This window comes from Trichosurus vulpecula, chromosome 1 (assembly GCF_011100635.1).
Source record: "Trichosurus vulpecula isolate mTriVul1 chromosome 1, mTriVul1.pri, whole genome shotgun sequence".
In the NCBI taxonomy this organism is placed as follows: domain Eukaryota; kingdom Metazoa; phylum Chordata; class Mammalia; order Diprotodontia; family Phalangeridae; genus Trichosurus; species Trichosurus vulpecula.
The window spans coordinates 85,466,387-85,494,269 of record NC_050573.1 but is presented as its reverse complement, the minus strand read 5'-3'; the positions used below and the strand labels follow the sequence as shown (position 1 = coordinate 85,494,269).

The 27,883-nt window shown below is 40.1% G+C and overlaps 1 protein-coding gene across 1 annotated transcript; it reads left to right on the top strand.

The window, feature by feature from the left end:
* The first annotated feature begins 6,970 nt into the window (after positions 1-6,970).
* LOC118833828 (zinc finger protein 883-like) lies at positions 6,971-26,170 on the top strand. Its single transcript, XM_036741241.1, has 4 exons — positions 6,971-7,050; positions 22,177-22,319; positions 22,555-22,668; positions 23,759-26,170. The coding sequence occupies exons 1-4, from the start codon at positions 6,971-6,973 to the stop codon at positions 25,357-25,359; spliced, it is 1,938 nt and encodes a 645-aa protein (XP_036597136.1). The 3' UTR covers positions 25,360-26,170.
* Positions 26,171-27,883: the final 1,713 nt, after the last annotated feature.

The window sequence follows — 27,883 nt, the reverse complement described above, 5'->3', positions numbered from 1 at the left end:
GAACTCCTGAAGTAAGTGTTTATTGAGGAAAGGGGCACAAGGATTTCAAGGTCATAAATCTAGAGTTAGCAGGGACCTCAAAGGCCATCTAGTGTAACTTCCCATTTTACATATGGGGAACCTAAAAATGAATGAAAAAGCATTTATTAAGTGCCGGGTGATGTACTAAGCACTGAGGATACAAAAATAAGCAAGTAACAAAGCACTTGAGGGAAGGGTCAAGGGTGCTCACACAGCAACATGATTTGGAATGTCAAGGAAGTGTCATAGTAGCCTAGTTCTGGGGTCCTAAGGGCAAATTCTGAGATCTGATGGTAGGGGAAGGACATGTATCAGAATATAGGCAGCATGGTTTAGAAATAGCCAGGAAGTGGTGTGGTGGTTTGTGTCTGAGCAAGATAAAAGCTTACCCATCCGAACCTAGGGTCCCAGACAAGGAATTAGGAAGGAAACCATGTAAGGATGACTTCAAAGAAATGTATGAATGAAAAAGATAATAGAGTGGTCATATGGTGAGTTCAGGGTAGTGGTGGAGGAGGACAACTGGTGGACTATTTACATGTTTCACTAGCATCCCTATGATGTCAAGAGAAACTAAGGAATGCCCCCAAGACACTAGGGGGAGCCTGTATGTCAAGCCTCTGGAAGGTCATAGACAAGAGTTTCCAGAGATTGGCAAGTATGGGTGGATGGCGATCTCCGTTGTTGGAAACTATACTCACATCCATTAGATTACTGTTCTGAGTATAACAGTAAAACAAAGACTGACCCCTAGCATCATACTCTCTTTTTCTTCTCTAACTCAAATTATAGTGTCCTTGATGTTAATTTCATTCCAGTATTTTATATTTTTTTCCCCCATCAGTAAGTGTATTCTGTATGCAAGGCAAGCCTCCATGATTTTAGAGAAGTTTGGCAGGAAATATTAATTCACTTGCTGAAATTAACATGAGGAGGTCATGAGAAGTGGTCTTTGCTCACCACCCCTCCCCTCCATTCATAAATTGTTATTGATGAAAATAAGAGGTCTTATAACAAGGGTTCAAAAATCAGCAGGCCACCATAAGTTTTTTTTAGCCATTATAAAAATCAAATGAGTCTATATCTTTTTGCTACATATTCAAGGCTTGTAGTGGAGTCAGCATGGTGTGATGGAAACAATACTGGATTTTGAGCCAGAAGATGTGGGTTTGAAACTGAAATAATTGGATTTATTTTTATTTGTCTTTTATTTAATTATTTATAATTAATTATTATATTTTTATATAAAATTAAACATATTAACATAATTTTATATAATAGTTTTCTTTATTTTATCTTTTTAAATTGATACTATTTACAATTAATTGATTTTGCCCTAAAACTGCATAAGTCATCATTCTTTGTTTCTGAATGTAATTCAGAAATTTAGCAGGCCTGTAATGAGTTAAGTTTAGAAATCCAGTTCTCCTATTAATAATCACTGCTCTGTTCTTGTGTCAAGGAAATCTGTTACCACCCACACCAGGGAGGCTGGTCTGGTATCTTTACCAAGTTATCCTTTAAGGATGTCTAGTTAGTTATCCAAAGAAGTCTGGCTTGCTACCTCTGTCTTTCCAGATGCAGCTAGACTCAAACAATGAACATTTCTTAGTCACAGGAAGGAAGGAGGGGGCTGTTGTTCAGCCCTCATTCCCAACTTCCATCTAATCATATTTTCTTCCATCTATGATACCACCATTCCTGTTTTCCATACTCCCCCAAACTATACAAAAGGTACTGTTGGCCCCATAACTGGGACTTAACTTTGCTGGGGAAATTGAGATAAATTCACACTTTACTAATAAGTTAATTGTGCTTGGAATTTTGTGCTTCAGTCTACCTTAATTTTAACTGTTACAAAACTCAGTTCTTCTACATACTATATATGTAACATCAGGCAAGTCACACAACCTCTATGGGCTTTAGTTTCCTCATTTGTAAAGATAAGTGTTGTACTAAATTACTTCTAAAGGTGCTTCGTGTCCTCCTACTTGTGGTAGCCTAGAGCTCCTAGTAATATTTATTGTTAGTTAATATTTATATATACTTTAAAGTTTGCAAAGTACGTTACATGGATACCTTATTCTCATCTGATCCTTGCAACAACACTGTAAGGCAGGTGCTATTATTATCCCAATTTTACAAATGGGGATAACTGAGGCCCAGAGAAGTTAGGTGACTTGCCCAAGGTCATACAGCTAATTAGTGTCGGAGGTAAGATTTGAATTCAGGTCTTTCTGACTCCAAGTACACTCTCTGTCCACTATTCTGCCTACTTGCCTCATACTTAAAGTCTCTCTCTAGCGTGTGTTTAGAAGTTGCCCCCGTGCTAGAGCCTCTTAAGATTTATTACCCTGATTCAGCAACTCCCTCGGTACCCTCAAAGAATTACATGGCTGCCATGCTACCCTACTCCTTTTTTCTTCCTTTATTCTTTCCCAGACTTTATCCATTCAAGGTCAGGCTTTCTCTGCCCTCCAAGGCAAAACAATTGGCTACTCTGAAAAGTTCCTCATTTTGACATCTGTGATTTTGGTGTAGGCTCTCCCTTCTAACATATAGCAACCCATCTCCAGCTTTTAAAACAGATTTTGGTGCCTGAGCTATAATTATTTTCATGGTAATATTTTTGCAAATCCCTGTCGTAGGCACCACAGTATAAGATGACCAAATGTCTCATATGACAATCTTTCTTATTGACTCTGGGCACAATAAAACCAACTCCACTAACTCCTTTATTGACCTTTCCAATGAGAACCTATTTACTGTATTCCACCTCCTTGTTTTATACTTAAACTCTCTCCTTGGCCCAAGTATGCAAAATGTGCCCCTCCACTAGGGTCTCTTCACATTTGTTGTCCTGATTTATCAAACCCCTTGTTTACCCTCAAAAAATTACATGACTGCCATGCTACCCTATTCCTTTTCTCTTCCTTTAGTCTGTCTCATACCTTATGCATTCAAGGTCAGGCTTTGTAACAACAATGTTACTTGCAGCTACTGTGGAAGTGTAAGGCCAACAACACCAGCACACAAGAGGGCTGCTAGCACAGGTTCTTTAATCTGCTTTTCTAAAGGAAAGCAACTTTAAGGGGTTAACAATTTTACTTTAATTAAACATACATATATCATTCACTTAATTCAGGGAAAATAGTCAGTACCCTGAACTTCAGAGCAAATACAAACAGAAATTACAAACAGAGAAAATAACACAAATCAACAGACAGGCTTCTGTCTGACCATAGCAATATATACATAGTTACCAGAGACAGAGAAGCACCAATATCTGGGTTTTCAAAGCTGGGGGGGTTCTTAACAGCTACCCAGAGTCTTGTCTGGTCAAACCACAAGAACAAAAAACAAAACAAAACAAAAAAACACACAAAAATCACATGAACACTCTTCCAATGAGTGAGCCCCAAAGCAAAATGCTAACCTTAGAGTATATATATTGTTTCCAATCAAGGACTCTTGATTCAATCAAAGACTCTTGATTCAAACAAAGGCAAGACTCAATCAAAGGCACTTGATTGCCTTAGTGCTGAGAAGCACTCCAAAAGAAAAAAACAGCAAAAAGTCCCACTTTCTTTGCCATTACAGGCTTTCTCTGCCCTCCAAGGCAAAAAACAAGTGGCCTCTCTGGGAAATAACTATTCACTTTCAAAGATGGTATTTGTGTTTTACATTTGTTTCATTTGGTATTTGCTTCTTCTCTTGAAGTTAACTTTTTTCAAACAAGGAGAAAAGATGACAGTTATGTTTTATTCATTTTCTTTCAAATTGTAAGAACAAATCTGATGGGAATGTGACTCCAAGGAAAGAATTTTCTGATGAGTTTGAATTATATGGAAAAGCATTGGAAAATGTCACAAAAGACATTTCTCATGGACCCTGAATTTAGAAAGGGAAGTGATGAGGGAGGGAGTTTAGAAAGACGGATGAGAAACTTTATAGGGTTAAACAAAACATATCCATTTTATAACAGAGAACTTCTCAGGAAGTGACAATCTTACCCAAGGAAACAACCAGAAGGGAGAAAATCCAAACATATGATGAATTTGGTAGGTCCTTCAGTTGGAACTCAAAGATCATTACATATTAGGGAGCTCTTACAAAAGAGAGAAGATATAAATGTGCTATATGTGGTCAGTTTCTCCTGGCATTTAGCTCTTATTGAAGATGGGAGAATTCATAGCATACAGAAGCACTACAAATATAATGATTGTGATAAGGCCTTCAGTCACAAGTCAGAATAAGACATCAAAGAATTCTCACAGAAGAGAAGCCCTATAAATGTAACAAATGTGGCAAAACTTTCATTACGAACTCTTGCTTAGTCAACACGAGAGGATTCATACTAGAGAAAAGCCCTATAAGTGGCAAGCCCTGAATGTGGGAAACCTTTTATTCAGTCATCAGGACTTTTTTAGCACCAGAAACTCATCCCCATGTAAAATCTTTCCTATGCGATGAATTTAGGAAAACATTCATTCATTCAACAGGTTTTTTTTTACTACCAAAGAACTAAAAACTCTATGAATGTAATGAATGTAGAAAAGCCTTCGATTACCCTTCAGTCTTTATTCAACATAGGAGAGCTCACACTGAACAGAAACCATTTAAATGCGATGAATATGGGAATGCTTTCAGAAGAAACTCAGATCTTAATGAACACCAGAGTTTATACTGGGGAAAGGTCATATGAATGAAATGAAAAAAGGAAGACCTAAGGAAAAGCATGAGTACAGAGACATGCTTGTTCTCTAAGGGTGCTATTAAGAGTCTGAAAGGGGGTCAAGAAGTCAGAGTCAATGTTTGTAGCCCAGGGTCCCTCCCAGAGACTCAGGTAGTTGTGGGGAAATGTTCTCCTGGTGATTACATCAAAGGTCTAATGTCTTCATCCTGGTTCTGTCACTGATTCCTTGTGACTTTAAGCAAGTACCTTCCCTTTTGGCCTCATGTTGGTCCTCATACCTGACTTTCAATGGGAATTAGTCTTTAGTGAGACTCCTTGGGGCAGCTAGGTGGCGCAGTGAGTAGAGCACCGGCCCTGGAGTCAGGAGGACCTGAGTTCAAATTCAGCCTTAGACGCTTGACATACTAGCTGTGTGACCTTGTGCAAGTCACTTAACCCCAATTGCCCTGCCTTGCCCCCTCCAAAAAAAAAAAGGGAGACTGTCCTTGATGGTGATGTAGTTAAATTAGAAGGAATAGGTTTAGGAAGAAAACTAGCTTAAGTTTGAACATGTTGAGTTTGAGGTGCTGGTAGGATATCCAAGTGGGCATGTCCTTTGAGCAATTGGAAATTTGGGTCTGAAGCTCAGGGGAGAGGTCAGGGCTGGAGGTCTAGTCAGCTGGTCAGTCAACTAGGATTTATTAAGAGCTTACTTTGTGCCAGGCATTGTGCTATACACTGGGATTACAAAGAAAGGTAAAAACAAAACAAAAAAACAGTCCCAGTTCTGAAGAAGCTCTTAGTTTAATGGAGACAAGTATGTGCAAACAAGACATATAGTCAGAGGGAAAGCAAAAGGTTTCTTGCAGGAGAGACTTTAGCTGAGACTTGAAGGAAACCAGAGAAGGCAGGAGCTGGAGATGAAAGAGGAGAGTGTTCCAGGGACAGTCAATGTCCAATGAAATCACTCAGAGTTGGGAGACACAGCATAAGTGCAAGGAACAGCAAGAAGACCAGTGTCTATGAGAATTCCATCTGTATTTCTCTTTGTTTCCTAGTTCTTTGAAGCTTCACTATAAGGAGACAGAAAGATACAGATAGAGAAAGCAAAGGAAAAAAAAGGAGGGGGTAGGTCTTATTAGCCCCAGCGTTCTCCAGAGGTTGAAACCATCCTCTGGGTCTCAGCTATCCCTCGGCCCATCCCCATCTCAGGAGCTACTAAGTGATGCAATCTCACCACTAGTTGCTTTCCAAAAGCTCCGCACCTGCCATCTCTCAGAACAGCTTTCAAGACCCTGGGGGAATCCCTCTTATTTTGTGTATATATGCCAGGATAACAATCTGGCTGGAAGACTGCAACCTTGGGTTCCCTGACCTTGGTACTGTTCCTGCTCCCCGTCCTTGGCCGCTTGTAATAGCACTTTGCTTGCGGTTCCTCTTCCCCCTTGCATATCACCTCCTTGAGAGTCCCCGCCAGAGCTGTTTTAAGAGCGCAGAGGGTAGAAGCTGGAGGGGTAGAAAAAAGAGACTGTGCCTTGCCTTCCCTGAACCTTCGTGATTAGTTATCACTAGAGGAGGTCTGAAAGGAAAAATCTGTCAAATAGCAGGGGGAAGAAACAGCAGGAGCCAAATGTAGCTGAACTGCTCCCTCTGGGGCTGTCCTTTCCACAGCAGAGGTTCTATGGTCATTGCTCCAAGGCACTCCCTTCCAGAGGGCATCCTTAGGGATGGGAGGAAAGAAAAGAGGAAATACTAAGCTCAATAGGATGGGATCATTGAATGGAGCTCCTTTGAGCGCCCTGCTTCTCCCAAGCTAGGCCACCTGTCTCTAGGGGGCTAGGGTCTATTTCCCTGATTGCCTGGCAGTGGGAATTAGCCAAACCAAATTCTCTCCCTGTTTCTCTCTCCTTTTCCCTAGTCTATGGCCCTTTCCCCAAGGACTGACTATTCCCCCTACTCCATTCCCCCTTAGAATATTTTTTCATTCAATCATGAAACGTGCATTTATTAAATGCCTACTATGTGCAACATTGGCCCTGCCCTCAAAGAGTTTACAACCTGGGGTAATAATTTGCCAATTTTGTGTCTCTAGGCAGGCAGAGTAGAATAGTCCCTCTCATCCCCCGCAGTAGAAGATGCCCACATTTTGTCTAACCCTCGGCCCCTAACCTGAATAGAAGAGGCAGCCAGGACTACCGAGCTCTGAGGTTCCTAGAGCGTCCCAGAGTGGAGGTGCTGGGGTGGGGGTGGGGGCGCGAAGGAGGGCCAGCGGAAATGCGGGGGGGGGGGGTGGCGAGGGATGGCCACGGCACTTCCTGTCTGTCTGTGTGGAGGCTCGGTGGCAGCGGTGAGCGGTAAGCAAGTGGCGCTGGGTGGTGCAGTAGGCGCGGAACCCTCCCTTCCCCCCACCTCCACACTCTCTCCATCATTGCAGCCGAGAAGCCCGGGGTCGGGGTCGGGAGGGCCCGGCTCAAGTTCCTGCGTCAGGCCGGCGGCGGTCCCTGTCAGTCCGAGCCAACCCGGCCTGGCGGCGACTTCCGAGAGCAGCTCGGGTGGACTGATAAAAAGGGTGGGACTGCTCAGTCGCCCGGTGAGCTAGCACTAGTTAGGCGCCTGCTGTGTGCCAGGCGCGGTGCTAAACGCTGAGGCTGCAAAGAAAGGCGATAAAGAGACGGTGGTCTGGGTCCTCTGCCCTCGGGAGCTGCCAGCCTGGCAGAGGAGACAGCATGCAGACAGCTCTGTACTAACCAGAGGTGTGCGGGATAAATGCGGTAGTCTGGGCCTTCTTAACCTTTGTGTGTGTGTTCTGAATCCCTTAAGAAGTGTGGTGAAGCCTATGGACCCTTTCTGAAAATTATGTTTATATATATATATACATACATATATATGTAATACAGAGGATTACAACAGAAACCATATGGGAATACAGCTATAGAATTCTTTTTCTTTTTAATAAGCTCTTGACCAAGCTTCATTAAATGATGGTTAGGGTCCCTTCTAACTCTGAAGTCAGTTAACTTTGCTCGTCCTCACTTTTTTCCCAAGGTCAGATGAATTGGTTGGACTTCAATAAAATTGGTTTCCCTTTGTAATCCTATGCGTTTTATGTATTTAAAAATAATTATTCTGAGGAGTCCATAGTGTTCACTAGACTGCCAAAAAGGTCCATGATGCAAAAAAGACCTCTAAGGTAGCTAGGTGGTATAGTAGGTAATGGATGAATGCATTAAGCATTTATTAAGCAATACCAATAGAAAAGTAAGGCAGCCCCTGCTCTCAAAACTCACATTCTAATTGGGAAGACTCACATGTAGAAGGTTTCAGTTGCAAATCAGATTGAAATGTCCCAAGGTCCTTAGGGTGCAGGGAAAGGAGATAGTCATTCTGTTTCTTTAATATCATTTTTAAACTCATTTTTCCATGGCTCTTGAGTTCAGGGCCCTGGGCTTGATACTATCAGGATCCAAGGGGAGATGGTGGTCAAGGTGATAGTGGTGGTAGTGGTTTGACCTGCCTGGCCAGTCACTGGATAGAGGGCTGAGCTTGGAGTGAGGAGGACCTGAATTCGAATCCTGCTTGATTTACTTATTAGCTAATAGCCCTGGGCAAGTCATTTCACTTCCCCCAACTTCCAGTTCCTCATCTGTAAAACAAGCATAATTATAGCACCTCCCTTATAAGGTTGCTGTGAAGTTCAAATAATATATGTAAAGTGCTTTGTAAATCTTTTAAATTTATTTATTTAACATATTTAGTTTTCAGCATTGATTTTCACAACAGTTTGAATTACAAATTTTCTCCCCATTTCTACCCTCCCCCCCCACTCCAATATCACTTATATTCTGGTTGCCCTGTTCCCCAGTCAGCCCTCCCCTCTGTCACCCCCCTCCCCTCTCATCCCCTTTTCCCTTCCTTTCTTGTAGGGCAAGATAAATTTCCATGCCCCATTGCCTGTGTATCTTATTTTTTAGTTGCATGCAAAAACTTTTTTTCTTGTTTTTGAACATCTGATTTTAAAACTTTGAGTTCCAAATTCTCTCCCCTCTTCCCTTCCCACCCACCCTCCCTAAGAAGTCGAGCACTTCAACCTAGGCCACGCATGTATCATTATGTATAACCCTTCCACAATACTCATGTTGTGAAAGGCTAACTACATTTTGCTCCTTCCCAACCCATCCCACTTTATTGAATTTTCTCCCTTGACCCTGTCACCTTTCCAAAGTGTTTGTTTTGATTACCTCCACCCCCATCTGCCCTCCCCTCCATCATCCCCCCCTTTTATTTTTTTTGATCTTCCTCCCTCTTCTTTCCTGTGGGGTAAGATACCCAACTGAGTATGTATGGTATTCCCTCCTCAGGCCAAATCTGATGAGAGCAAGGTTCACTCATTCCCCCCTCACCTGCCCTCTCCCCTCCTCCCACAGAACTGCTTCCTCTTGCCACCCTTATGCGAGATAATCCACCCCATTCTATCTCTCCCTATCTCCCTCTCTCAGTATGTTGCTCTCTCATCCCTTAATTTCATTTTATTTCTTTTAGATATCTTCCCTTCATCTTCAACTCACCCTGTGTCTGCTCTCTCTCTTTTACATATATATATGTATATATATATATAAAAACACACATATATATACATACATACGCATACATATACACATAGATACATACATACATACACATTCACTTCTATATATACATAAACACACACACACACACACACACACACACACATATATATATATATATATGCATAGTCCCTTCAGCTACCCTAATACTGAGGTCTCATGAATCATACACATCATCTTTCCATGTAGGAATGTAAACAAAACAGTTCAACTTAGTAAGTCCCTTGCAATTTCCATTTGTTGATTACCTTTTTATGCTTCTCTTGATTCTTGTGTTTGAAAGTCAAATTTTCTATTCAGCTCTGGTCTTTTCACTGAGAAAGCTTGAAAGTCCTCTATTTTATTGAAAATCCATATTTTGCCTTGGAGCGTGATACTCAGTTTTGCTGGGTAGGTGATTCTAGGTTTTAATCCTAGCTCCATTGACCTCCGGAATATCGCATTCCAAGCCCTTCGATCTCTTAATGTAGAAGCTGCCAGATCTTGGGTTACTCTGATTGGGTTTCCACAATACTCAAATTGTTTCTTTCTGGCTGCTTGCAGTATTTTCTCCTTGATCTGGGAGCTCTGGAATTTGATGACAATATTCCTAGGAGATTTCTTTTTGGGATCTATTTGAGGAGGTGATCGATGGATTCTTTCAATTTCTATTTTGCCCTGTGGCTCTAGAATATCAGGGCAGTTCTCCTTGATAATGTCTTGAAAGATGGTATCTAGGCTCTTTTTTTGATCATGGCTTTCAGGTAGTCCAATAATTTTTAAATTATCTCTCCTGGATCTATTTTCCAGGTCAGTGGTTTTTCCAAGGAGATATTTCACATTGTCTTCCATTTTTTCATTCCTTTGGTTCTGTTTTATAATATCCTGATTTCTCATAAAGTCACTAGCTTCCACTTGCTCCAATCTAATTTTTAAAGTAGTATTTTCTTCAGTGGTCTTTTGGACCTCCTTTTCCATTTGGCTAATTCTGCCTTTCAAGGCATTCTTCTCCTCATTGGCTTTTTGGAGCTCTTTTGCCATTTGAGTTAGTCTGTTTTTTAAGGTGTTGTTTTCTTCAGTGTATTTTTCAGTATTTTTTTGGGTCTCCTTTAGCAAGTCAAGACTTGTTTTTCATAGTTTTCTCGCATCCTTCTCCTTTCTCTTCCCAATTTTTCCTCTACTTCTCTAACTTGCTTTTCCAAATCCTTTTTGAGCTCTTCCATGGCCTGGGACCAGTTCCTGTTTTTCTTGGAGGTTTCTGTTGTAGGCTCTTTGACTTTATTAATTTCTTCTGTCTGTATGTTTTGGTCTTCTTTGTCAACAAAGAAAGAATGCAAAGTCTGAGACTGAATCTTGGTGCGTTTTCGCTGCCTGGCCATATTCCCAGCCAACTAACTTGACCCTTGAGTTTTTCAGTGGGGTATGACTGCTTGTAGACTACAGAGTTCTATGTTCTACGTTTGGGGGGGAGGTGCCAGCTCTGCCCCACCAGCACTGCTCCTTCCCCAACCCCCAACCCGAACTGGGCTTAGATCTTCGGCAGGCTGTGCACCCCTGCTCTGATCCGCCACTTAATTCCTCCCACCAGGTGGGCCTGGAGCCGGAAGTAACAACAGCTGTAGCTGCCCCACCTCCGCTGCCCCCGGGGCTGGAAGCGGAACAGCGAACTCCTTCCACTCCCGCACCTTTTCCCACTAACCTTCTCCGCAGTCTTTGGTGTTTGTGGGTTGAGAAGTCTCGTAACTGCCGCAGCTCACTGAATCAGGGCGCTAGGGCCCCCTCCGCCCAGCTTCTGGTCTGGATGGTCCACGCCGCTCAGGCTGGGCTCTGCTCCACTCCGTTCCCAGCTCCCAGCTCCCAGCTCCGTGTGGGATAGACCTCACCCAGAGACCATCCAGGCTGTCCTGGGCTGGAGCCCTGCTTCCCTCTGCTGTTTTGTGGGTTCTGCCGTTCTAGAATTGGTTCAGAGCCATTTTTTATAAGTTTTTGGAGGGTCTCGGTACAGAGCTCCCACTATTCCCTGCTTACCAGCCGCCATCTTGGCCTGCTTTGTAAATCTTAAAGCACCATGTAAATGCTAGCTAATATTTTAGTTACTATCTTTAAGGTCTCTTCTAACTCTAAATCCTCTGATGTAGTACAATCTTTTCATTTTACCAAATAAACTGAGTTGTAAGTAGTAGAAAGGAGGTTTGAATCCATGCCTTCTGTTATCACATCCAGAGTTCTTTTCTCAAGACCACACTGCCTTTCAAGTAGGAGATCAAGGAAGGCAAGAAACACTTATTAATCATCTACTTTGTGCCAGGCACTGTGCTTTACATATATCTCATTTGAGGTAGGTGCTGTCCTTATCCCCATTTTATGGTTGAGGAAATGGGGTTTGAGGCAAACAGGGGTTAAGTGACTTGCCTAGGGTCATAGTTAGTGTCAGACTAGATTTAAATTTAAGTCTTGCTTGACTCCAGGCCCGGTGTTTTGTCAACTGCACCACCAGCTGCCTGTCAGGCTTAGATTAGGAAAGGCCTTATGTAGAAGATGGTGCTTGAACTGAGTTTTAAAGGAAGCTAGATTCTAAGGGGAAGAGGTAGGGTGGGTATTTATTCCCAACACAGAGAGGGGAGGTTGAATATTTTATGTAAGGAATAGCAAATCGCCCCTTTTGACTGGACCATAAGTACATGAAGGGGTGTAGTATAGGTTGAAGCCAGACTGTGAAGGGCTCGAAATTCCAAACAGGAGCTTTTATTTTACCTTAGAGGCAAAATAGAATTCCTAGAAACTCTTTGGAGTGACGTGGTTAGACACGATTTGAGAATATTAATTTTGAAGCTGTGTGGAGGATAGATTAAATAAGGTAATATGACAAAATTGTCTAGGAGGTCATTGACTAGGTACCGGCTGCCAGTGATGAACTAGCAGTGCAGAGAAAGGAGAAAACTACAGTTTATGCTGCTCAGAGTTAAAAGCTACACTGAACACTTAGTCAGTGAGCCCCAAGCATCAGTTTTAAGCTACCTTATATAGATTTTGAATACCTAAGTAGGATGGGTACAATGGAGTTTCAAAGAACAGTTGGAGAAGATAAGGATTTACACTTCAGAAATGAGATGGCGGAAGGGGATGTAGATCTATGTCAGAAAAAAAACAGGATATGAGCCAGTTAACACAGGAGCTGTAGTTGCTTGATTTTACAGACTTTAACATGGTATGTGATGTGCTCATGAAATGAATGGTAATAAGATAAGAAAGTTAAACTAGATACGTTTTTATCACAGTACTCCCTCTTCTTTATCACATTTGTGTACCTTAGGTCACATTCATGTTCATCCTAGCTATCTCTTCTTGGCATCTCTTCATATAATTTTTTGGCAAACATTTCTAAAGGCAGATGCAAGTATTGGGATACTTTGAATGCAACAGCAAAGTAAAAATCATACAATAATGATTATTAATACACAAAGTTTTCAAAACTTCCTTGATCCAGCCTGTGTGTTTTGCAACCAACCCCAAACATCCTAGGTATGCCTTCATGTTTAATGTGTTCTAGTCCTGTTCCTAACTTTCAATTTAGTTTAAGGTAATTGGAAATATTGAGGATTTGATCAGATGCATGTGCAACATTTCAGCTCCTATCAAGGTACTAAATGTTTGCTAAGAATGTATGCTTTACTACTATGCCACTAATTCTGTACATGTTTCAAAATCAAGAGATCCTTCATGGGGCCAAGGGTATCTAGTTTTAGAAGTTAATCTAGTTCAGACATTTTCACAAAGATGCTGGAACTGGACCTTAGACAGGGTTCTTTGAAGGGAATTTTTTTCCTGTTTGCTGGAAGACAATCCAAAGGGGTATCTCTAGAAGAGGTAGACTGGCCATATCCCATATCAAGATTTGACCGGGAATAACCAGACAAGAATCATCAGAACTTAAAAGATCCCAGAGTGATCACTATCTGCTCAAGGTGAAACTGAGGCTTATATCAGATTCATATTGTTAGTGATAGGGATTACTCAAAACTTATGTCAGATCAGACTAGTCCCAAAAGAAACCATATTTTTGGCCAAGATGATACATTGCTTATTTTTCCTGAGGGAAATTGGGTGAAGGGACATGGGATTTGGAAGATTCCTCTTCTTAGCCTGAGTACTCACCCAGAAATAGAGTAGACCCTCCCCTTAAAAAATGAACTTCCTCAACCAAATCCTTGCGTTTGAATCCTGAATCATAGCACCATGCTCCTTAGGGTATTGGTGCAACTACTTAGCTGATTTCCTTAGAGTTTAATGACTTTGGTCTAATGCAAGAGACAGGTTGATAATACAGGCAAAATACACAGGATACTAATCTGGTATTTTATTAATAGAACTGCAACTTTACCAGCCAATTGATTTTTCCCATCCAGAAGTCTCCCGAGGTGAAATCTGCTTTGTCCATGCTGGAGGGTTATCAGGCTGGAAAACTTCACCTTGGTCCAACCTAGTTGGTGCTCTCTGGGTCACAAACAGTTGTGACAGTTGTCCGGTAGTGGGTAGACTAGGTGCTGCTGCCAGTGGACCGATCAGTGACACTGAAATAGGAGAAAACTGCAATTTGTCATGCTCAAGCTATACTGAACTTAATGTTAAGTCAGTGAGCCCCAAGCATCAGTTTTAAACTACCTTATATAGGTTTTGAATACATAAGCAGGAAGCATACATTGGAATTTCAAAGAGCAGCTGTGGAAGATAAAGATTTACACTTTAGAGAAGAGATGGTAGAAGGGGAAGATCTATGTCAGGGAAAACAGGAAACAAGCAGCGTAACCCCAGAGCTGTAGTTGCTTTCTCAAGCTTGATTTCGCAGACTAGTGTGGTGATTGGCTTGTCCTAAGTAAATGTAAGACAGTTAAGCCAGAAATTTTCTTATGCTAGATACTTAAGAAAGTGAGACCAATTAGACTAGTACGGTAATCCTGTTGTCGCAACGACTTTGGGAAGTAGGTGCTATTAGTATCTCAATTTTATGGTTGAAGAAACTCAGTCAGATAGGTTAAGTGAGTTGCCCAGACTCACACAGCTAGTAAATGTCTAAATCTGAATTTGAACTCAGGTCTTGCTGACTTCAGGCCCAGTGCTTTCTCTACTATACCATGTAGCTGCATCTGTTGAAAATGATTCCAAGGTTGCAAACCTGAGTGACAGGAAAGATGATGGTGATCCCAACAGAAATAAAGAAAGTCTTTAGAGGTGAGTTGTGATTGGGAGAAAATAATGAGTTCTATTTTGGACTTGTTGAGTTTGAGATGCCTGTGGAACTTATGGTTGAAAATGTCCCATGGGTAGTTCCTGACATCCAAAAGAGAGACAAGGGCTGGGGATGTGGATCTGAGAATCATCTTTATAGAAGTGATAATTGAACCTGTGGGAGTAGATAAGATCACTAAGAAAGAGAGAGTTTAGAGAGAGAAGTACCAGGATAGGATCTTTTGGTCCATCCTCATTTAGGAAGTAGGACATGGATGATGATCTAGCAAAGAAGACTTGGGTCTCCCTTATTAGGTAGGGGAAATGAGAGAGAACATAAACTCAGAGAGTATAAAACATCTTAAGAGGATTGTCTTTACCTTTGAACATCAAAGGATCATAGGTTTACAGCTGTAAGAGACCTTAGAGACCATCCAGTCCAACTCTCTCATTTCATAAATGAAGAAACCAGCCCAGTGAGGTTAAATAACTTGCCTGAGATGACATAGGCAGTATGTGGTTGTGAGAAACGCGGTTTTGGGGATCACTAGACTTCCTGGGCAGGGCCAAAGCCCTGAGGAAGTACCAAGTGATGGGTCCTTTGGTCTATGGGGATCACAGGACCTCCCTAGGCAGGGTGAGGCCCTCAGGAAGAACCACATGATAACCCCTAAGGAAGGCTGTGCAGACCACAAGACTCCCAGAGGAAGACCAAGTGGTAGCCCCCCTTCTAACTGTGGGGATCACAGGGCTTCCTAGGGGTTAGACCCTAAGGAAGACCCAAGTGATGGACCCTTAAAACGGTTATAGGGATCATAGGATTTCCTAGGGTTGGACCCTGAGAAAGACCCGAGTGATAACCCCTAAGGAAGGCCATGCAGACCACAGGACTCCCAGAGGAATACCAAGTGGTAGCCCCACTTTATCCATGGGGATCACAGGGGTTAGACCCTAAGGAAGACCCAAGTGATGGCCCCTTAGAATGGCAGTAAGATCACAAGGCTCCCGAGACAGGACTGGAAGACCCAAGTGATTGCCGCTTAAGAAGGCTGTGCAGACCACCGGGTTCCCCAGGGAAATCCCAAGTGGTAGCCCCTTTAACACCGTGGTGGGGATCATAGGACTCCCCAAGGCAGGGTCAGGAAGTTAGCCCAAGACGTGCTTCTGCAGCTCATTGCTTTCCTGGTAGCATAACCTTAGGAAGATCTATGTGATTTGACCATTCTCACCCAAAGAACTCAGGACCAGAGTGGGCAGAGGAAGGTGTTTATTACACTCCTTGAGAGAGCTGGTGCAGTGTTCACTAGGAACACTCACACCAGTACAGCAGTAGGAGTGAGGGTAACCAGCTCTTCTACTCCTGTTTGGGTTACAGTTAGTTTACATTCTTTACATAGTCTTCTTAAGTTATACAGTTTTTATAGGTAGGATAATAAGGATACAGAAGCAAAAGTGAAGTTGATTAGTTCTGTCTTCCTTGTCTGAGTTACGATTAGTTTACATTCTTTACTACCCTACCTTCCCTCTTTAACATATGTAAATTATGCAGATTAGTAGACCTGGACACTTGACCAGGACCTAACCCTTGAACTGACATGATAAACTTGGACTGATTCAACTGGTTTAGCTTCTCTAGTTTCCCTGATCCCCAGCTGGCCATTGTCTTGGTTGGTGAATTTTAACTCAGCTATATGGATAGCTTCTGTGGGAGCAAAACCAGATACCATACTATCTTTTCTTAAAGTGGTAGAAGCAGTATTTGAACTTAGGTCTTCTTATTCCAATCCAGTACTCTTTCCAGTTTACTGTGCTGTCATATCACATTTTCAGTCTTGTTGGGGAGGTGAAATATGAAAATGGATAAAGAAAAAAGTAATTATGCAATTAAGTGATAAGATAATGATATTTATATAGTGCTTATAAGTTTTTCAGAGCACTTTACATAATTATCTTCTTTTTAAAATTGTTTTTATTTATTTGTTTTTAGTTTTCAACATTCAGTTCTATAAGATTTTGAGTTCTTAATTCTCCCCTCCCTTTCCACTCCTCCCTCCCCAAGATGGCATGCAATCTGATAAGGCTATACATATACACTCATATTAAATATATTTCCATATTACTTATGTTGTAAAGAAGAATTAGAACCAAAGGAAAAAACCACGAGAAAGAAGAAACAAAAAAGAGAGAGAGAGAAAATAGTCTGCTTTGGTCTGCATTCAGACTCCATAGTTCTTTCTCTGGATGTGGATAGCATTTTCCCTCTTGAGTCTTTTGGTTAGATCCTTGTATTGCTGAGAAGGGTTAAGTCTCTCAAAGTTGGTCATCGCAACGTGTTGCTGTTAATCTGTACAATGTTCTCCTGGTTCTGCTCACTTCACTCAGCATCAGTTCATGTAAATCCATGTTTTTCTGAAGTCAAGCTGCTCATCATTTTCTTATGAAACAGTAGTATTTCATTGCATTGGTATACCACAACTGGTTCGGCCATTCCCCAGTTGATGGGCATCCCCTCAATTTCCAGTTCTTGGCCTCCACAAAAAGAGCTGCTATAAATATTTTTGTACATTTATATAATTATGTTATTCAATTCTCACCCCATGAGGTAAATATGCAGATACATTATCTCTATTTTACAAATGAAAAGACAAGCTCAGAGGCATCAAAATCAACATTTAGCACCTGTTAAGTGAAATCCCCTATACTAAGCTCTAGTGATTAAAAAATAATGTGGTCTTGGCCCTAAAAGAACTTAGCTGTTGATACTGAATGTACACAGATAGAATATAAGTTAACGACTTGCCCGTAATCACTCAGTTAATAAGTGTTTGAGTCAGAATTTGAACTTCTCTCTTCCCAATTCTCAATAGCATTCTTCCACAGTTCTACATACCTTTCTTAAGAGAAGTGTTAGAAGTGAGACAATTGTTCTTTTAAGCATCAGGAACAAGTCTAAGCAGGATAGCCAAAGCCTAAAGGAAAGATAAAAGAGAGCCATTTATGTAGCGTTCCAAAAGTGTTAGTATGGTTTTAAGTTACTAAAACTTAAAGGCTGCATTAAAACTTTTGAGACACTCTGTATTATATAGAGAGATACATACTTACAATGTAGATGAATATAAGGTTTGCATCTAAAGAGATTAAGAAAATTGACAGAAATAATAGAATAAGGAATCCTTAGGGTGCATAGCTACTAAAATGGGAAAATCTTGTACATTTCTTCAGACTAGATGTCATTTTTCTGGAGGTTACTTTAGATGAACAAATTTGAATAAATTAATTAATTAGTGTCTGTCTTAGCTATTTTCTGATACAGCTGGAGAGTTACTTAATCTGCTTTCCCTGCCCTGTGTTGTTGGGAGATGATTCTATGCTTTGATGTTTTGGCTGAATGATAGTTCATTCTTCTCAGCTTGCTGTGTTTTTAATCATCCACAGATCTCTCCCCATAGGATCAGAAATCCTATTAGGGAGACAAGGTATCCCAGGAGTCAATGATTGCTATCAGCTTCTCTTCACCTGGCATCCCTCTTGGACTGCATCATCAGGAATTTGATTCTATCCATCTTCATGATTGTAACATGGTAGTTATCCCCTCTGCATCTAAGCTTCCCTTCTCAGAAGATGACTACCTTAGCTTTCTTATGACCTATTCTCCTAACATCACCAGTGACCATAAACTCAGTCTTTTACTGTAAGAACGTGTATAGGGCATTTTACAATTTGTTAGAAACTTTCTTCACAACTACCACAGGGTAGTACTGTAAATATTATTATTCCATTTTACGAATGAGGAAACCAAGGCTCTAGAAATTTAAAAGATCTGTCAGAAGTCATACAATCTGGAAGTAGCAGAGATAGAACCATAACCCTACTCTCCTCCCTCTAAGCCCCTTGCTTGGTTGTTTTTTCTCACTCTGCAGTGCTGTACTTTCCTCTGAACTCTCTGACTAAATTACATACTACCTACGGTCAAAATGAATAAGTCAATACAGCATATTTATCAGCTTATCAACATCTAAGTGCCCAAATCAAAATAAGGATATTATGACTAGTCATGGTATAGCATGAAGCCCTCCAGAGTTAAAGTTTCCCTCATACTAAGTATGAGTTAATGAGAGCTAAATGCTAAATGAAAACTTTCTACTAGATGATCTCTACCATCCCTTTGCCTTGAAAACTATCGTCCTTTGACTTAGTGCCTGCATATCCATATAATATTGCTATAAGACTGTTATCAAGATGCATCTTTGTTTCAGGGAGAAACTTGGGCTCATTCAAAGCTCTCTAAACATTCTCAAAAGTGCATTCTTCCTTTGGTTTAATTTTAAACAAAGCCTTTGCAGCTCATTTTCCATTTGCGTTGTCTATCCGAGTTACATGAATTGACAGACCAGGTCTTTGAATTATCTATATTATCCTTCCCCTTCTCAAGAGCCAGGAGAATCTGATGAGCCACAATGTATATGAAAGTGCTTTGTAATTGTTATTATTTATCATCACTCTTCTCCACAGACCACTGGTGCCTTCATATTTTTAATAGTACATACATAATGTTTTTTTCCCCTGGAGTGAAGTGGAACTTGTCCTTCAAAGGTAGTTTCTACCCATTCCCAAAGGTTCTTGTGGTAAATGATAATCCTGCCCAATTATTTGGTATTTGGTGGGTTAAGTTTTTGTAATACTACGTTGTCCTTCTGATTTTGTTATTGTAATTCCATTACAGCTATGCCCTAATGCCTCATGGCATAGAACCAGTCATGACTTCTAAAAGCCCATTCCAGCAGAGTGCAAATTCTGGTGGTTCCTACCAGGCTGTAAAGACTTCAAGTCCAAATCCAGCAATAAATTATCATCTGAGGAACAACTTCGCTAAGTGCAGAGGCTCATCAGCAGAAGGTTGGCCACCAAGTAATGACTGTTTTCTGGCTACAGTAACTCATGAATCTCTGTGCTAAAGTGTGAAGAGGTTGCAAGCTATATTGATAGAGAGAATACCCACACTGATAAAAACAGCATTTGAAATAGTGAATCCATTATTCTAACATGTTGGGGGGGAAAAGCATAAACAGAGCAAATGATTCATAACCTTGAAGTGCAGAAATACCATATACCTAAATAAAGAACATAAGAAATATGTCTAGTATTTGTTGGCCATTATTTATGTTTATTGTTTAGTGAAGAGTTAGAAGTCAGAGCATGGCCTGCTTTATTTGTGTCTATCTCTGTATGGTAACCCCCAGTAGAATGTAAGTTCTTGAGGCCAAGAGTTTATTATTCTTTTCCTTGTATCCCTAGGACATAGACCAGTGCCCTGTTCATAATAAGCACTGTCTAAATGCTTATTGAATTGGATTTTCAGACAGGATGTGAGGCCAGGAGCCTATATGGCAGGCCGCCACAACCTGCGGCCTGTCAAAAGATTTTTGGTGGCCAGCAAAAAACGTAAAGGAAACCTGTACACTTTTTGCTGGCTGCCTGAAATCCTTTGGCGTGCCTGCTGGCCACTTGCTGCAGGTTATACGGGCCTGCTATATGGTATAGAAGGAGAGATGGCATTTTTTTTTTTCACCAAGGACTGGACCTATTGAAAACTCTTGTAGAATATTCCTGAGGAGATGAGTCAGAATTAGTAACAGGACGGCAAACAGCTTCCAGGTTGTCAAGTAGCTTCTGAAGAGACTAGACCTTGAGTGAAGTGGCACAAGCCTGAAACCTGAGGAGGAAGGAAGTTTGGGGGCCCAGATAGGGAAGATTTATATCTTACTGGGAGTTGGATTTTTGGGCAGAGGGTGGGGGGAGAGTTTGACTTGCTTTACTTTTTTAAATGTTTTATTAATTTTTTTACATTGCATTTACTTGCTGATGTGTCCCAAACCTTCAGCAAAAATGACCAAGAGGGCAATGTTGCCTAATTGTGTCCTGGTCCCACTAGGACCAGGACAGATTCTTAAAATGAATCTGAGTTCATCTGGCTTTTGTATTGCTCTTGTTTACATTATTATTATGCATATTGTGCTTATACATTAGTTTATATGAACTTTCCCAATTCTTCATATATTATTTCTTATGGCATAGTAATATTCCATTACATTCATATACCCCAGTTTGTTCAGCCCTTTCCCATTAAATGGGCCCCATTTACCAGGTGTTTGCTACCACCAGAAGTGCTTCTAGGAGTATCTTAATACATGTAATACTTTTTTTTCTGTCAGCTCTCCCTGAGATGTATGCTCAGTTGTAGGATTTCTAAAACTAAAAAGGCTTTCCCAAGCCTCAGCTATTGGTTTGAAGATAACATACTAAAACATGACTGAGTTGGGAGGACAGAGAAAGGAGTTCTTTTCCTTGGTCTCACAGTCCTCAGCTCCACATGGAAGATTAGAGAGGTGAAGGACAGTGTTAGGGAGCTGATTCCATGGTATTGGAACTAGAACTAAGTCCAGATAAAGGTTCATATGGAAAAGAAAAAAAGTAGATGGAAACTAATGAGAATAGGTAGATGTTCCACAAATCTATGAACCATGAACCATGAACCTCATTCTTTGTTGTTTCACTCTTTCTTCCCCCATTGTGTGTTTCTCTCTATGAGCCTTTAGTAGTATATCTTCTTTTAAGTCACCTAAGAGATAATTGTACTTAAAGTGATTAGTGATTTTCTGTTTTGTTTAAGGTGTAGGGAACCCACAGAAAACTGGATTGTGGTAGTGGCTTGAAAATTGAACATGATATCAGTGAGCAAACTCACTGGTGGGGTATCCTGGTGCATACACTCATCTGGTCACCATGGTTGGGTCATTACTGTTGACTGTCATATTATAATCTATCCATCAGGCTTTCACTTTGAAACTCTGCCTCTGTTCTTTCACATGTAATCAGCAGTATGTTAAAATATCTTAGAGGATCTGACCTTAATCTTCCTACTTAGAAACTCACTTTGATTTTCTAAACTTCCTTTCTTCAGATTATGTAGATCACTGATACATACATACATACATACATACATATTTTATATGTATCTATGCACATATATATATACACACATATATATACATACACACACACACACACACACACACATAAAAAGTCAGAACCAGTCATATGTCTTTAGTTCTTGGTTTCATTTCCTATTCTCATCCAGTCATCTCATGGATATTTTAAGACCTCTTGTTCTAGGTAATCAAGGTATAAAACTCTTATATAGAATGGCTACATAGCACATTACTAAACTATAAGCTACATGAGGACAAGAACGTTTTACTATGTATTAACTAAACTTTACCTTTCAGTGCCTACCTACCATAGTACTCCGCAGTAGTGGAATTAATAAAATTTAGTTAAATGAATCTTTAGTTTCTGATTTCTTATCCAGTCACTAATACATGAGTATTACTAAGGAAAAAGCAGTAAACCTCTTCTGTGATGGATTTGTAGTCAAAGCATTTAAGTTTGAATCCTGGCTCTACCACTGACCATCTATATGATTTTAGCAAAGTCAAAGTCACTTAAACTCCTTGGGCCTCAGTTTTCTCATCTGTAAAATGATGGTGTTAAATTAGCTGTCTTCTAAAATCTTTTCTATGTCTAAACCTATGTTGTGAAAATTCTTTGATCTCAATTCTCTATATACTGAAATGTTTCTTTATCCAACAGGAATATGTTGTTTCAGCAGTTGGTGACTTTTGAGGATGTGGCTGTGTACCTCTCAAAGGAAGAGTGGGGGCAACTGGACCTTGCTCAGAAGGAGCTCTACAGAGATGTGATGCTGGAGAATTATGAGAACCTTCTCTCACTGGGTTAGTATTCATGCCTATAGTGAATCTAATTTTTCTAGAGATATACTTCCTCTGTGGAACAGCTTCATGAACCATTTCAAGTCTCTGTACCTAGACTTTATTACCATATTATCTGTGACATCACCTATTTCCCTTCATCTGCTGCCTATACACCTAAAGCAGAGAACTCTGTTTTTTGAAAGTTCTGACTTTCAAAAATAAATGACCATATTTCATCTCATTCACTTTCAATCAGGATTTCCGGTTTCCAAACCTCATATTATCTCCCAACTGGAACAAAGAAAAGAGGCATGGATCCAAGATACTCAGGGCCCTGAGGAAAGGGAGTTCTCTCACAAGGCTTATAGAGGTAAGTAGGTAAGAGATACGTTGGAGTCACAAGGCAGTAAGAACACAAAGAAAGTTTCTTCCTCTGTGCTCCATACTTCTCCCTTCTGTGAGTACAGGAATGCCTCAACTGGAGAACTATCTCCCTTTCTCCTATTTTTAATCTCACTGGTTGGCTGGTCACAGCCCTTTGCCAATTCTGCTTCCAAATTTAGTCCTCCCCATACATTTGGTCTCCTTGGCTTCTCAGGGCTTTGTATACATCTTTAAAATACCTTAAATCTCATGTTTCCTAGTTCAGTTTGACTTAATTATACTTGTTCTCAAAGTATCCCAAACATTCATGCTTTTCTTTTAGTGCTCTATTTAACTTCTTTCCTGTAACAACAATTTAGATTTGAAGATCTTTCCCACCCATTAATAATAGGCCATGTGACCTGCTTATGTCACAGGAAGCCTAAGTCACATGTGGGGGGAGGAGCTTGCTGAGAGGAAAAGGAAATTATGTCACAGGAAATGCTGGGAGAGCAGTTACAACAGTTAGAGCTGAGGGAAAGAGCAGGCATGTGCTGTGCTGTAAGTTTGCTTGGTGGTGACAAGGCCTCGGATGGTTTTGGAATGGCAAGGCTCCATGTTGTGATGTCATGTATCGAATTCTTTGCTGCTGTGATGGATTGGGCGAATGGCTTATGGGATCTGGTCCTCTGGTGTCTGAATAAATGTTTTACTACTTCTACCTTCTATGTGGAGAGTCTCATATATTTTGCGATGCAGAACCACATAGGCATTTTGACAATTATCATCTATATTGTGATTATTGCCTTGCTGATATATTTCCTTAGTCAAACTTCCCACTCTTTTTGTTGGACTTGTTCAGTTGTTTATAATCAGCTTGCTCTCTGGCCTAGGATGCACTTCCCACTCTGATAAACATCTGGTTACCCACACTCCCAGCCTCATTCCCTTGTTTGATTGCTAGGGCTCTTATAGAACTTTTAATTCTGCTTATTCCTAATCTGCATTCATTTCCATTGCAAATTTCCGTTTCTTCTCTTGCATTTTATATTTTTCTAATAAGGAAAAGAGATAATGTTTGTTTTTGTTTGTTTCAGGTTATAAGAACATATCTGAAAGTGAAAATTTCACTCTAAGGCAAATTCCTCAAGAAGCTGAATTATTTGGAAAAGAATCAGAAAAACACCCAAAATATGTTACCCAGGTCCCAGACTTAAGAAGAACCTGTAGCCAGGAAAGTAGCTTAGAGAACCAGATAAGAAACCACAGAGAGAAGAGACAGAATAAAGTAGTTTCTCAGCAGAGGGTCCCCCAGCAAGTTTCCCCAAAGAAAACTGTTGGAAGAGAGAGAGGTTGTGAATATAATGATTTTGGTAAAAACCGCATTGTGAGTTCTAATGTGGTCACTCATCAGAGAGTTGAAAGAGACCATACGTGTACTGTATGTGGTCAGAGTTTTTCCCATCCTTTAACCTTAATTCAACATAGGAGAATTCATGGTGGAGAGAAGCACCATCAATGTAATGATTATAGGAAGGATGTCAGTCACAAATCGCAATTCACAAGACAGTTGATAATTCACACTGATGAGAAGCCCTATGAATGCACAGAATGTGGGAAGTCCTTCAGTCGTAGTGCACATCTTACTTTACATCAGAGAATTCATACTGGGGAGAAACCCTACAAGTGTAACAAATGTGAGAAAGCTTTTGGCACAAATTCTGATCTCATTCGACATGAGAGGATTCATACTGGAGAAAAACCATATAAGTGCAGTGATTGTGGAAAAGCTTTTAGTCAGTCTTCAGTGTTTATTCGACATCAGAGAATTCATACTGGAGTAAGTGCCTATAAGTGTGATGACTGTGGGAGAGCCTTAAGCAGTAAGTTAAGCCTTATTGAACATTGTAGAATTCACACTGGTGAAAAACCTTTTCAGTGTGATGAATGTGGAAAAGCCTTCACTCACTTCACAAGTTTAATTTACCATCAGAGAATTCATACTGGAGAAAAACCATATGAGTGTAATGAATGTAGAAAAGCCTTCAGTCGACATTCAGTCCTTATTCGACATCAAAGAGCTCACACTGGAGAGAAACCGTTCAAGTGTAATGAATGTGGGAGTGCCTTCAGTAGGAGGTCAGTCCTTAATGAACATAAAAGAATTCATAGTGGGGAAAAACCATATGAATGTAATGAATGTGGAAAATCTTTCAGTCGGAGCTCCACCCTTATCCAACATCAGACAGTTCATAATTCAGACAAACCTTATAAATGCAATGAATGTGGGAAAGGCTTTGGGTGCCGCTCACATCTTACTGTACATCAGAGAATTCATATTGGGGCTAAGCCTTACCAATGTAATGTGTGTGGGAAAGCCTTTAGTCGAAGCTCCATCCTTAATCAACATCAGAGAATTCATACTGGAGAGAAGTTGTATAAATGTAATGAGTGTGGGAAAGCCTTTAGTCGGAGCTCCATCCTTAACCAACATCAGAGAATTCATACTGGAGAAAAGCGGTATAAATGTAGTGAATGTGAAAAAGCCTTCAATCGGAGATTTAGCCTTATCCTACACCAGAGAATTCATTCTGGAGAGAAGCAGTGTAAATGTGATAAGTGTGGAAAAGCCTTCAGTCGGAGAACCAATCTTATCCGGCATCAACAGATTCATACAGAAGATAAGTCTTATGAATAGAATATCAAAATGAATTCCTTTGCTGCCTGAAGATTCAACAAAGAGAAATCATACCCGGCTCAGTTTGTAAACATAATTGGTATTGGAGAAGGATTATCTCTGGATCAGAGTCCATTATTAATATAGTAAATTGTAAGATCTTTTGAGAACAATAGCTAAGTTTTTCTTCAGTTTATGTAGCATCCAGCCTTAGGTGACCTGTAAAATATTCATTTTGTTTGAATGATGCAAGTAATGCTTGTACAGAAACCTTCCATGATAGCTGCTTCCTTTATCTTCCTATGAAAATTCTAGTCTGAAAATCTCTAGGATGACAATTAAAGGGAATGTTTTATCTCTGCCTGAAAGTAGTACAACTGGAATAGAATAATCTAACTTCTGTTCCTATAAGCATTATCCTGAGAGATCTTTTATCTTCCATAAATCAAAAGGATGGTGCTGTGGTCCTTGTTAAATTAATGAAGGAATGTGGAAAGAGTACCCATAAGCAAAGAGTGACACCTGGAATTTTGTGTGTTGGTAGATAATATACACAAATTCCCCTAGGTAATAAGTAGAATTAGATATTAGCAATCTTGATTCCCAGGCAGGTGATCTTTTAAGTATATTCCTCTGCCTTTCCCAATAGTGGATCTGTACAGTATTAAGCAAATAAGTAAGAAGTACATCTGGAAAAATCTAGGAGAGCAAAGCACTCCCCTATTTATTGAATTTGTTGTTATTGTCATTACCGTCATGTCCAACTCCCCATTTGGGGTTTTCTTTGTAAAGATACTGAAGTGGTTTGCATTTCCTTCTCCAGCTCATTTTACAAATGAGGAAAGTGAGGCAAACAGGATTAAGTGACTTGCCCAAGGTCCCACAACTAATAAGTGTCTGAGGCCAGATTTGAACTCATGAAGATAAGTCTTCCTGATTCCAAGCCCAGCACTGTGCCACCTAGATGTCCTCGTTCCTTAAATATTCCTCCTCATTTCCACTGGTAAATCGAAGGGAAGGATGTAAATAGAGCTACTAAAGGGAAGAGAAGTGGAAGAAATCAAGGTTATGGATGCCAACTGAAATCTGAAGCCAGTTTTTATGGGAAATAAATGTTCATCAGGTGATTAGACCTGTTTGTAGGGAGTAGGCAGGAGGAAAATATAAAGAAGTAATTAAATAATTGTAGATGGCCGATTGTTGTAAAGATTAGAGAATGTTATGGATCTTAATTGTTTCCTAAAAGAAGGAATATGTAATGACGTCAAACGGAGCAGACAAGTCAAGGAACTAAATTGGCAAAACTTTGGATCTGATTGGGAGGAGGGTATGGAAAACTAGAGTAATTTGTCAGCCACTCTATTAAAAACACATTCTCTTTGGAGTTATGTTAATGGGAAGCATTTTGATAAGGGTCACTAGCAAGAAATAGGAGTAATGCTTTTACAAGTATACTCTGAACTGTCTGTACAAGAAGAACTAGATTAATAGGAAACAGATCAGAAACCTGTAATGGTAGCAGGATATTATAATAATGGAGAGATTCAAGACCATTTCTGGAGCTATCCCTTTACTCACAGCAGGTGACAAATTATTGACGACCTTCTAAGATGGCTTTGCTTTTCAAAAGAGAGTGGGTAGAACTAATAGTTTGGGCCTAATTCTGAGTAATAAATGGCAAAATAGAACTGATGGGAACTTTGGGAAAACATGACCATTCCTTCTTAAGAATTTGTGATAGTTAAGGAGAGAAAAGCGAGGGATAGAAGCACACTCTAGATTTTGAGAATTGAGTTTCAAATAATTTAGAGATTGGGTAGGTTAACATTCTAGAGAGGAAGTAAACCCATGAGTGACCTAAAGAATGAAGTTATGACAACAAATATTCTAGTGAAAGAGGAAATATCTAATGAGACATGGATGCACAGAATATTCATTGACCACCTTATATTTCAAAGACGTACAGAAGATGGAAACAATGGCAGATATCTTAGAACAAATACAAGACTGACAATGTTAAGAGAAATGTCAGAAGTCCTGACAATAAAAAGAAAAAAGAAGGTACTTGAGTTACAGAAATGGTGTAGCTACATTTTATGCATTCCAATTCATTTACTTGAGATGACACGTTTATAAACAACTTTAGTTGTATTGATATTGAATATTAAATTTATAATAAATCCTTTTAAATGGATCTGACGTGTAGATTGAATGGGAGAGATCTAAAGAAGACAGTTATTGTGTCTGTTTTATCAATAAGATCTTTGAACTGGGAGATATAGAACAAAAATTATTAACAGAATCAAAGGCCAAGATAATTGAGAAAACAGTAATTGAGTACTAACTATAGTCAGTGAATTTAACCAGTCATGACCAAACTAAATCCAGGCTATTGAAAGGATTTGTTCTGTGATTAAGGGACAGGAGAGCAAACTAGATTGCCTTTAAGTAGTTACACAGTTCTTTTAATGCCTTTAAGAAGTTACAGTTCTTTTAATGATATCATACTTCTCCCTTAATCAAAAGGCCATCTTTTTAACACCAC